This window comes from Telopea speciosissima, chromosome 2, assembly GCF_018873765.1.
Source record: "Telopea speciosissima isolate NSW1024214 ecotype Mountain lineage chromosome 2, Tspe_v1, whole genome shotgun sequence".
NCBI classification, from domain to species: Eukaryota; Viridiplantae; Streptophyta; class Magnoliopsida; order Proteales; family Proteaceae; genus Telopea; species Telopea speciosissima.
The window spans coordinates 73546262-73558785 of NC_057917.1; the positions used below are offsets into that span (position 1 = coordinate 73546262).

Here is a 12524-nt window from a genome sequence, read left to right on the forward strand (position 1 = left end):
ATAGACTTTTTTGTTGGGATTGAATATGTATCACAAGGAAGAAATTAAGCAAACAATCAACTAAGAACATGAAGATTTAACGTGGTTTGATACGAATGCTTACTTCCATCCTAGAAAATAAGAGAATTTTTCACTAAGTCAGAAAAAACACTCTACTCCACTCTTCACATTGCAATGTGATCTCCCTTGCTTGTGTCTAGCGGTTTTCCCATAAGAAAAATATATAAGAAACCCTAAAAACCTCAATCCTCACAAAATTACAAATTTACCCATATATTGAATAGACCCAAAACCTGACCCACATATATACAAGCCGAATAATAATTTTATGGAGCCTAAAAATAACTATATGGGCCATTGGAAAATACAAGACATAAAAAACAAAACAATCTCCAACTTTGGTTGGATTCTATGCCACCCTGAAGAAGATTGGTAGTAATGTCTTGTTTTTGAAATGTCTTCACCACTATTTTTCAGTTGGAAGAGGGTAATGCCTTGGTTATAGATGATAGTAACGATACAGGTAGGTAAAATGAGAGACAAAAGTAATCTGAAAAGTGTAAGGGTTGTTCCAAGTTAAAAGGTCACAAAATAACTTGTTATAATTCAAAAGAGGAAGGTCATTTAAAAATGAATTGTCAAAAGTGTAAAGAAAATAAAAATGAGAAATATGACAATAATGAAGATGGAGACAAATCATCAAATTCTACTACTGCGAAAGAGTCCTGGAATGATGGAAAAATCTTTCTCACTATTTCATCAGGTATGAAAAGTTTAGATTAATATCATTTTCTAGTTGATCATTTCATACGTGCAACCAAAGATTAGTTTGCTATATATATATATATATTTTTTTTGGTAAACATTAGTTTACTATATATCATGCATGTGATCATGGTACAGTCAAATGACAAATAATGTTATAAACAAGATTGGTGAGATTAGAACTGTACGAATTCATATGTTTGATGAGTTGTGCGAACTTTGACAAGAGTTAAACATGTGTCAGATCTAAGGAAATTATTTATTTCACTAGAAACACTAGATTCGAGAAGTTTCAAATGTTTATCTAAAGGTGAAGTACTCAATGTCTCCAAAGGGGCTATGATTGTGATAGAGGGACAAATAGTTATCGTAGATACATATGATAATGGTAAAATTGTTTGGTTTTTTATGTCTTGTTTTATGTAGTGGCCTACTTGTTATTATTAGGCTTCCATGTATATTTTGGGTTGGATTTTGGATCAATTATATATGCATGGGTAAAATTGTAATTATTTAGAGATTTGGGTTCATAGGGTTTTCTATATATTTTCTCTATGGGAAAACCCTTAGATACAAGAAGGAAGATCGCATTGTAAGGTGGAGAGTGTTGTAAAGTCTTTTTCTAGTTTAGTGAAAATTTCTATGATTCTTTCGGATGAATATAAACACCCAAGAAAATCAAAGATTTTTGATCAATTTATCTAACAATTTTTAGTGCCAACAAAACACATACACAATCATGCATAAAACTTTTACCAAAAATAAAAAATAATTTTTTTTTTCAATATCTCCAAGGTGAAAGGTTTCATGCACGGCAACACAATCAACCCTACAAGTTTCATACACGATCGAGTATGAAAACTGATCCCTAGCTATCTTCGATATGAAAATTTCAACCTTTCCCATCATTTTTCTTTTTCTAAAAATATTGTTTTTCCATATACATGTACGCAATATTACAATAATACCCTTTTGTTCCGTTTTCTATACTCATGAGTGATGCAATTAATTTCAATTTTCAATTTTCAAATTTCAAAAAGGGATTTACAATTACAATTTTACATTTAAAAAAATTTCTGTATCCATTGCATGAGACTCTCGCCATGGCGGGGTTTGGGGAGGGTCATAATGAATGCAATCTTACCCCTGTTTTCTTATAATGGCTGGTACCACATTCGAACCCATGACTACTTAATCACAATGAAGGAACCTTACTATTGCACGAAGGCCCAATTTCTATAGCAAATTCCCAATAACTCATTCAAATTCTTCTAATTATAATTTGCACCGATTTTTAGTGATGAGAAAGCAGTAAACATGAATTAATGATACCACAACCGTTGATGTACGAGACGAAGAAGACGACAGATTACGACATGTTTCGGTCAAGAAAGCTCTGCGCCGGCGTTTCAATCTGAAACACGCATAGATCGTCGGCTCACAGTTACAATCCATTGGTTCTTCTTTAATTCGTCTATATCCCTTCAAAACCATATAAATACTCATATTTAGCCACGCGTTTTCCTAAATTAACTTTTAGACCGGAAAGCCTAGGTTCTCTGCTTTCTCTCTGTCCACTTTCTCCTCCGTTCTCTCTTCCTCCTTTCACTCTTTAGGTCTCTTTCTCTCTTAATCTCTTTTTTTCTCTCTCCCTCTCTCTGGTTTCTGCCCAGAGGCCAGGGCTAGGCAGAGCCGTAACGAAGGATTTGTCTGTGAAATTCACAGAGGTTTGTTTAATTTCCCCTTTTTTATCTGGGTTTTGTTTTAAATCTATTTTTCTTTGATGGGCTCGTTAGAACTTTCAAAACTGACAACGTGGGGAGATCTAATTTAGACATTTGATGGTGATCTGGTTTTGGGATGTTTCCTGGACTTTGATTTTGGAGAAAACAGAGGACTGCGGAAGAATCCACATTCTTTTTCGTTGTTTTGTTGATTTATCTTATTGGTTATTTTATTTGCAGGTTCCTGGGTTGTTTGCAGAATTGCATTTCAGTTTCCCTGACGGGCTATCTTGGGGGAAAGAGGACATTTTTTTTTGATAATTCGTGTGCTTGGATTGGGCAGAACTTCGTTGCGGGAATCTCTTGGACAAAAAAAAACCATTATTGGTTTCACGAATCTGTGAATCAGGGAGGGGTCAAGAGCTTTGTTTTTCAGTATCAGTTCAATTTCTTAGATCAAATCAAGGATCTTATTTATCATTTTTTTTTTGTTTTGTATAAGTAAACAGATTTCCACCTTTGATCCGAAAAAAGCTACAAAGTTTACAGAAAGGAAAGGAACCTTTCCTCTGTATTCTTCATTGGTTCCTTTAGATCTCCAACAAAATGACCGAACCAACAGCGAAGACTCCTTTGTTTCCGCCATCATCTTCTCGAAAGCTTCCTGATTTCAAACAATCTGTTAAACTTAAGTATGTAAAGCTTGGCTATCATTATCTAATCACCCATGGAATGTACCTCTTCCTATCCCCTCTTGTGGTTCTCATCGCCGCTCAACTCTCCACATTCTCAATTCAAGACATCCTTGATCTATGGGACCATCTGCGATTCAACCTTGTTTCAGTGATCGTCTGCTCCGCACTGCTTGTTTTCCTCTCTACTCTCTACTTCCTCACCCGTCCTCGACCAGTCTATCTCGTGAATTTCTCTTGTTACAGACCAGAAGATGCTCGGAAATGCCCAAGGCAGATCTTTATGGAGCGATCGGCGTTAACAGGTTCCTTCACTGAGGAAAACCTTGAGTTTCAGCGTAAAATCCTTGAAAGATCAGGTCTTGGTGAAACAACCTACCTCCCTGAGGCTGTCCTCAGAGTTCCACCCAACCCATGTATGGCTGAAGCAAGAAAAGAAGCGGAGACAGTGATGTTTGGTGCCCTGGATGAGCTGTTCGCCAAGACTAAACTGAAACCCAAAGACATTGGTATCTTGGTGGTCAACTGTAGCTTATTCAATCCAACTCCTTCTCTCTCTGCCATGGTGATCAACCATTACAAGCTCAGAGGGAATATAATTAGCTACAATCTTGGTGGTATGGGTTGCAGCGCTGGCCTGATCTCAATCGACCTTGCAAAAGATCTTCTTCAAGTCCACCCCAACTCCTATGCTTTGGTGATCAGTATGGAGAACATCACATTGAATTGGTACTTTGGGAATGAGAGGTCAATGCTTGTTTCGAATTGCTTGTTCAGAATGGGAGGGGCTGCCATCTTGCTCTCAAACAAGAGGTCCGATCGGCGAAGATCCAAATACCAATTGGTCCATACTGTCAGGACCCACAAAGGTGCTGATGACAAGTGCTTTTCCTGTGTTACTCAGCAAGAGGATTCCACTGGAAGAATTGGTGTGTCTCTCTCCAAGGATCTCATGGCAGTTGCAGGGGATGCTCTGAAGACCAACATCACCACCCTTGGCCCTCTTGTTCTACCAATGTCTGAACAATTGCTTTTCTTTGCTACATTGGTTGGAAGAAAGCTTTTCAAGATGAAGATCAAGCCTTACATCCCAGACTTCAAATTGGCCTTCGAGCATTTCTGCATCCATGCAGGAGGAAGAGCCGTATTGGATGAATTGGAGAAGAACTTGCAGCTCTCTGATTGGCATATGGAGCCATCTAGAATGACACTGTTCCGATTTGGTAACACCTCTAGCAGTTCTCTTTGGTATGAATTAGCTTATTCAGAGTCAAAGGGAAGGATTAAGAGGGGAGATAGAACATGGCAGATAGCTTTTGGATCCGGGTTCAAGTGTAATAGTGCAGTCTGGAAGGCTCTGAGGACCATAAACCCAGCAAAGGAGAAGAACCCATGGATGGAGGAGATAGACCAGTTCCCTGTGATTGTTCCAAAGGTTGCCCGTATCTAAAATTCCAATTGTTTAGTTGTCTATTGTGGTGGTGGATGCTTGACTGTTTCAGCGGTGAAATTGTCTTCTTTGTTCTTTTTAATCTGTTCTTGGTGTTAATGTTCTATTTAGGTAGGATATTGGTGTTGGGAGGAAAGAAAGATGATTTTGTAGATGAAGAGTAGTTAATTCAGTTGGGTTTGGGAGGTAAATTTGGGTTCAAACTTCAAAGGATTGTACTGCTTTATCATTGAACATTTAAGTGCTAGGATGGGGACATTAGGATTGATTGGGATATGGAAAAAATTTAGAATTCATGATCAAATTAAGCCTGCTGAGGATGGGATGGTTGATGCTGACTTCTTTTCATGCAAACAAAATCAGTCCTATCTTTGCCCTCTTCTTTCTTTTCCCTGAACCCTGGTGATGAAAACTGCACAAAAAAAAGGGGAAGGTCTCGTGGGTTGCGTTACAGTTTGTGCAAACTGTAAAGTCACTATCTGGCCATGGTAGTGGCAATGAAGCTTTCTATCGTAATTTATGTGATTCTTTGCTTTTAAATGTATAAAGGGTTGGCCTGTGGCTTTCTGATTTATTTCCATGGTTCACCCAACTACACAGTATAGAGTTGTTGCACTCTGGGGTCTGGGCCCTCGCTTAGATTTGGGTCCTCTGTAGCACGACAGAGCGTGTAATACATCATCCGACGGTCTGCAGTGCACAGGCAAGCACCCAACGCACAGGTGGGTTGTTGGGCTGCATGCCCGTGCACTGCAGCCATCGGATGTGCGCTACACACTGTGTCGCAGAGGAGCCCCACGCCCCTCCCTTAGCTTGCTTGTACCACACTTCATGATTGAGGAAGGCTTGGTCTGAGCTGGAAATGGTAGTTTTGCTTTGTACTGGTTTGCTTTTTTCTCTTTGTTGATAATCTCTACTATTTTTGCCGGAACCCCCATGTCATTGTCATGAACAGAAATGTGGAAACAGGCCGAAACCGTCACGTAACTAGAGTGACACATGAACAATTCTAGTCCCTGCAAACGGTTCTCAGCATTTGTTCTTTTCATTTCTCTATTTCTTAATTTGTTCACCACAGTTGGTCCCTTCTCTCACTTTTTCAGTTGTCCACAGCCACTGGCCACAATTCAAGTTGGTTCCTTCTCTTAAAGGCTCATTTATGGTCCCCTGCGACAGCTTGTCTTGGTGGGGGCGGTCGAAGTATATGCCCTCTTGCTGTAAAGTGGATCTGGGAATCTCTACTGCTTTTGAGTTGGGCTCAGGACAGGGTTTTAAAATTCAAAATTGGTGACAGAAACGGTCAGTGCTGATTCAAAATTGGTTTGAATTGGTCTGAAATCTGAATTAACCCTAAAGTCGGTATATCCAAGGTATTCTCCATTTTTATGATTTAATCCAGGAATCGGATGTTTTGACTTGTCATAAATTGTTCCGATATGAATCGGGCGATTCCCAATCCGTTGAAATCCTTGGAACCCTGGCTATGGATTTCAAGAATCGATCCCAGAACAGCTCATTCATACTGGGTTTCTAGGGTTTAGACCGATTTTGATCAATCTTGACAATCAAAATAAACTGGACTGGACCCATTCTGGATTCCGAGTATAATAACCTGTTGTAGTGTACTCTGAAATTCTAGCATTTAGCTTAGAGCGTTAATTCAGTCCTTTCTCCCTACCTAATTATTCATGGTAATTGAGTTGGTTTGTCCTTTTCCCGTATGAATTCTATGGAGGATCTTGCACGTATGAGGATATAAGGTAAAACTACGTGAGACTGTAAAACCAGACTTTTATGGTTCAGAAGCAGATCTATTTTCCATAACTGGACACCCGAAGCGCAGCACCAGCCTGAGAAGCTATAAACGTTCTTTGGGTTTTTGTCATTGTAGCATTTCTTCCTCAGATTGCATCAATGTACTTCCCTTATTTTCATTATAGGAAGAGAGGCCGATTCTGAGTTTTACTAAGTTTCTGTTTCTTTTGGTTCCTGACAATGGACTACAAAGGTTTAAAACTTGGAATCAAAATGGGATCGGCATCAAGAGATTCTGATTCAAATTGTACTGGATCGGCCTCAAGAGATTCTGATTCAAATCGTATTGGAATAGAATCCAAGAAATTGGATTTGGAATTGGAATTGGGCAAAAGAAGTAAAGATTATAGAACTGTGATTTTTTGGAGTTCATTAAAAGGACAAGTAGATTTTTCACACGAGGAACATTTCATTGATTTTCTGGGAGTGTAATTTAAGAGGAAATTTGTAATGGACAGCAGGAAAATGAGGAGTATTATGTCAAGAATTAAAAAAATTACAGTATGGAGTCCTTTTAATAGTTAAAAGTAACCGAAGGAACCTGCAAAATCACCGATTGGTTGGCAGCGGAGGAGATCCTGGATGAGGCTAACCCTTCCTGGTGTTTTCCATTTGAAAACTGTACGTTTCTGGGCAACCAGACTGAAATCTCTTAACATCAAAACAGTCATTTAAGAAGAAGGTGATATTTGTCTCATCAATCTCCTTTCAATTAGCTTATATTGCAAATACCACCTGAAACAAATTCTGAAGCCAAAACAGCCATTTAAAAAGAACATAATATGGAAATAAAGCCAACAATGTCCATCCTCCATGTTTTGGAATGATCCCATTTAAATGGAGATAAACCATGTCTTTATGCCACCAAAAAAAATATAAGGGGACAAACAAATGTTATTGCCATGGCTACGGTGGAGGAAAAATCCATCCATAAAATATCACCAGCAGTATATGGTGATTAGAAAGGATCCTCAAGCACTCTCCCGATGATGATAATTTGCATGGTATAAGAGGTAGGAGATTAGTCCTTTGAAGACTTGTTGATGAGAGACTTGTGAATGTGAGGGATCACACCTCCACCAGCTATTGTTCCTTTGATCAGAGTATCAAGTTCTTCGTCTCCTCGTATTGCAAGCTGCAAGTGCCTGGGAGTAATCCGTTTCACCTTTAAATCCTTACTTGCATTACCAGCAAGCTCCAACACTTCTGCAGTCAGATACTCCAAGATTGCTGCAGTATACACAGCAGCTGTGGCTCCCACTCTGCCATTGGCTGCAATTCTTGTCTTGAGCAGACGGTGGATCCGACCAACCGGGAACTGCAAATATATCATGTGCACAAAAAGTGGGTCAATACTGAGGAATATACATCAAGCATAATTAACCCAACAAAGAGTATTAAATGCATAATATAACGAATTAGTACAAAAATGGCTAATTGCAGCACGATTCCAGAATATGTACAATGAATAATGAATTTTATTCAAAAGGAGGGAAAGTGAAACAATCCTGCAGAGATATATATATATATATATATATATATACAAACCCACCAAAACACAAATTCCTTCAAAATACCCACCGCCATAAGCATTGCAATTTTGAAACAAATCCTTTTTATCGTGGAAGGAAAAACAAAGCTACATATGTTTCCACTCAAAGATTCACTAATAAAAGAAAGAACCCAGTAGTATCTCCCCAAAAAAACCCAGTAGTATTCAATGATTTCGGGTGATTGAGTTGGAACCATAATTGTCCTCTCGGCAAGACCCAAAAGGGCGGTGTTTCAGCACCACTGTTTCAGGCCAAACAAGAAGATTCAGGAGCCAAAACGGGCTCAGATTGATCTAAACTATTGAAGTTCTAAAGACTGGTTTCACTTCACTTTATCCTGCCAATAAGTTTCTAGGGATTGCCTTGCCAGGACCCAAAATCCTAAGGATATGGGAAAATAGGTACATCACAGCAACCAAGAAATGAACCAAGATTATATATTTAACCACCGTAGAACAACCCATGACCACAAATCAATAAATGCAGAAACAAGTGCCATCCCATGTGAAGCACATTTGTCAATGTAGTTAACAATTTGCAAAACTGTTGTAACAAACCAACACCAAGAAAATAGCTTCTGATATTTGAGACGGCTGGAGAACCAACAAGCTGCAAACATTAGCGACTCAACATGTAATCTCTTTAATTTACGACCAGAACTTCCAAGTTCTTTTTGGCATTGAAGAGGTTTATCTCATTCTGCAATCAATGAGTAACTTGTACCTCAGGCCACTGATGGTAATCATAGGATCCAAAAATCAAGATGGCGTCCTTGACAAATGACAACAACCAATTGAGCTGCACAGATGCTATGAAAGGCTTGTTCATGTTTATTTGCTGGTTAAATTTTCACTTCCCCAGGTTCTACATTATAATCTGATATCTTTCCACTTGGGTTTGTTTAGTTTTGAGCCAAGTGATTCTAGAAGCCATTATTTCTTGGGGTCAATTATTACACAATCCTAATTAAGAGTTTGTCTATTGCCAAGATTTGTGGAAACCCTACGTAATCTTCTCTTCTTTTTTCCTGACATCTGTTCCTTATCTCCAAAGCCTAATGTTTCATCAATTATTTTGCTCTTTGACACTGTTTTCCTGGGTTCGGTTTCTTGATCTATATACCAAATTCTCTCTTAATCTCTTCAGCCAATCCTTGAAGGCTCACTCACAGTAAAGAAGCCCTGGAAAACCTTAGGCTGCTACGTCAAATGCACCACTCCTCTGTCTCTAGTCAAGAATCCTTGGTTACATTTTTACCTTGAAAAGTTTTAAGAGTCAACCTGTATTCCAATCCCTAGACACAAATCTAGATGACAAGCATGTTACTCCTATTTCAGGGAGGTTTTATGCGTCCTTTGACTATAAAAGTTCCCATTTCAATTTCTAAAGAATTATACACTACATTTGATGTAGGACCTAGAGGCTCTTGTCTTGAAGGAGTGGGTTTAAGTCTCAACTAGCCTTAGATTTGATGGTAGAAGAGAAAGAAAGCATGCTGTTTTGGCCATTGGCAGCATAAATAGCAAAGATAAAATAATGTTTAGGGAGAAAATAGGAATAGTCTTCATGGTTGATGAAGATGTGCATAAATAAGGGATGGTAGGGCAGTGGTTTAGTGAAGTATTTGATGTAGATTAATAGTGAAAAGAAACTGTTTCAGTGCTTAAAACTATTGTACTAGAACTACAAAGTAGCAAATAGGAATCCACCTAGGTTTGAATCCAGCAGTAGCTCAAGGACTTATGGGAAAATTTTCATTATTCTAGTAATCTATTAATTCAAAAGTACAGTATTACATATGTATACATAATTAAGTTACTTAGCTCGACATGGAAAAGGGAGATGAACCAATTCCATTGGCCTCTAAGGCGGGATACCAAGCACTATCTCGAAAGCTGTTCGACCCATGGTGCAGTTTAATGGAACTATTGTAGGCGAACTCAGCAATGTGGAGCATTGATGGCCAAGTCTTATCATAGTTTCGTACAAGAAACCACAAGAGGTTGCTTAATTTTGGTTTACAACTTTGATTTGTCCATCCATCTGTGGGTGAAAGGCAATAGAAAACTGTAGCTTTGTGTGCGTCCTCATCCACAGTCGTCTAAAAATAACTCATGAATTTAACTTCACGGTCGGTATCAATCGATTCTGGTAGTCAATGTAGTTGCACCACTTCTTTGAACAATATAGTTGTAATATGACTAGCATTATAGATCTTTCAACAAGGTATGAAGTGAGCCATTTTTGAGAATCTCTCCACCACCACAAATATGGAATCATGTTTTTCCTGAGTAACATGCTAAGAATAAAGTCCATACTTATGTGAAGCCACAATGCACGAAGAATGGGCAGCGAGGAGTATAATCCTGCGTTTTACTTCGCTCCCTTAACAAGTTGGCATGTACAACACCTTTTTATCACAAGTTTTGCTTCACTCCCATGGCAAGCTGGCACATACAATAGCTTTCTATCATGTGTTGAACGTACCTTGAATATGTGGCCAGTAGCAAAGATCAGCCACTTGAGACAGGGTTAAATCTTTGCCAGAGTGTCATCCAGGTCCCACCCCTATGTAACTCCCAAATATGGTAGTGTCGTAAGGATGTATTGGGAATGCATAAGCATCTTCTCAAGAAGAGAAATCTTTCATGCAATGAATATTTTGCATTTGTACCCCTTTGCTGTAAGGTATACAGTAGCAAAATCTGAATCTGAAAGGTACTCCTCTCAGACATGATCTATACCCATGCCTTGGGCTGAAAAGGTGTTTAAAGTAAGTACTTTTCTGATCAATGAATCAGCCACTGTGTTCTTTCCGGGTGATGCAAGTTCATCATAGAAATTGGCTTATTTATTTAGAAATAGGCCTAGGGTTGGGTTATATACATGTTGGGCCTTTGTTCCCAAGGGTTTTCTATGTATTAGACCACTTTAATGAGCCTAAACTAGGGGTATATAGGTTGCATACGGGATTAGCCCAATACTTAGTTTTATTTTTATGTTGTTACTTGAACCGGTTTAAATTGATTGCATCCAATTGGTTCAATTGGTTTAGTTTAAGTGATTATTTCTGATTGGCTAGTAGGATCTTATATCCTCTTGGTTGTTGAAGAATTTTAGTTGTTGTAAGTGATTTTATTAGTTTTTCTTTTAGTTGTTCAGTTGGGCTGGATTAGGACTCTATTTTGAGTCTATTTCAGTTTCCTAGTCAGTTTAAGTTACCTAGTAGGTTGAGGAATGGGTTAGGCCATTCCTTTTTAGTGTCTAAGTCTATTTTTGGGTCTTCTATATAAGTTTGTAAGGGAAGCCAGCATTGCATACGAATTTGATTAATAAAAAATATTGTTTTACTGATGCTGCTTCTCTCTTCAAAGACTGTCTTGTGTGTCATATCAAGACCCCCCCTTGTGAGTAATATCAAGGTTGAAGGACTAGAATCCCCAGTGACTCCTTGCAGCTTGTAGATCGGGAGGTCTTCTCTTAGCTTTTCTTCAATCTGCTACTGTTGGAGATCAGTGTTAATTCAAGTAAGTAGTTTTATAATTCTGCAATTTCATTCCTCTTCTTAATCCTCCACTTAACCCTAATCGATTCCCATAACCTTAGCCTCACTCTAAAATCTGTCCAGCCTTATCCCTCCACTCGATCTCAGTTGTAGCCCAATCTGTCCATCAAAACCCTAAATCCACTTCTGCCCTAAATTGCAGAATTTTGTAATTCATCCAAACCCTAACTTCTTTATACCAAAATAACCCCTAGACCTTCCCATTAATACCCTATAAACCCCTTTCCCAAAATCCACCCCTAAACCCTAGATCTTGAAAACACTCCATTTTACAAGGCCTTTAACCCGAAACCCTAGATTTCAACTTCATCCAAATCAATCCAAACCTACACCAATAGATTCCTAAAAACCTGCACATCATTACCAAATAAAACCCTAGCTCGAAACCCTAACCCTAACCCTAATTCTGCCCTAATTAGCCTAAGCTGTCCTAATCGGCCAGCCTTGTTTGGTGATCCTATTACCTTGGTTCCTAGTGGGACTACTCCTACCTAGGACTACATTAAATTGGTATCACAGCTATGGCGGAGGGAAGGTCCAATCAAGCCTCGAAAGACCCACCTCCATTTGTTTTTAAGACCTTAGTTCGTCTACCCAATGGGAGCACAGCCATATTAATTGTTGATGAGAGGCGACGTAACAACATTATTTCACAATCCGTGGTGGATATGTTGTCTCAGTCAAGAGAGATTTGCATCATGCCTACCAGTGAAGTCTTTGTTGAATTTGAGTGTTCCTCATACTCTGACGGTGCTTGGTGTAAGCCGGTACCATCTCCAAGGAGCGTTATTGCAGCAGGTTGTAATTGGTTGGACGAGCGACAAGGTTGGATTGAACCTGAAAACAACTCGTGTGTCCTACCTGGTCGACATCGTCTATACCATTTGTTTACTCTAAAAGGGTTACAACCAAAGGTGACCACATCGACTGTACAGCCACAGGAACTACCGAACATGTCAA

General features: G+C 38.9%; 2 protein-coding genes and 1 long non-coding RNA gene across 3 annotated transcripts in view; 2 read left to right on the forward strand and 1 right to left on the reverse strand.

Annotated features, from left to right (window-relative positions):
- The first annotated feature begins 2395 nt into the window (after positions 1-2395).
- LOC122649616 lies at positions 2396-2783 on the forward strand. Its single transcript, XR_006331310.1, has 2 exons — positions 2396-2492; positions 2730-2783. It is a non-coding gene; the product is annotated as an uncharacterized LOC122649616 (long non-coding RNA).
- A 50-nt stretch (positions 2784-2833) lies between these two features.
- LOC122649612 (3-ketoacyl-CoA synthase 11-like) lies at positions 2834-11213 on the forward strand. The gene is made up of 2 exons (XM_043842839.1): positions 2834-4646; positions 11200-11213. Exon 1 carries the CDS (start codon positions 3096-3098, stop codon positions 4629-4631), a length of 1536 nt encoding a protein of 511 aa, XP_043698774.1. The 5' UTR covers positions 2834-3095; the 3' UTR covers positions 4632-4646; positions 11200-11213.
- The window catches only part of LOC122649614 (probable histone H2A variant 3), a 30663-nt gene continuing 25321 nt past the window's right edge, over positions 7183-12524 (reverse strand). The window contains exon 2 of the mRNA XM_043842841.1: positions 7183-7764. Within this exon, the coding sequence (XP_043698776.1) occupies positions 7468-7764 (297 nt within the window). The 3' untranslated portion in view covers positions 7183-7467. The remainder of the gene's footprint in view (positions 7765-12524) is intronic.

Coding starts and splice junctions, on each gene's coding strand:
- LOC122649612 (XM_043842839.1), top strand. CDS start 3,096: ATGACCGAACCAACAGCGAAGACTCCTTTGTTTCCGCCATCATCTTCT.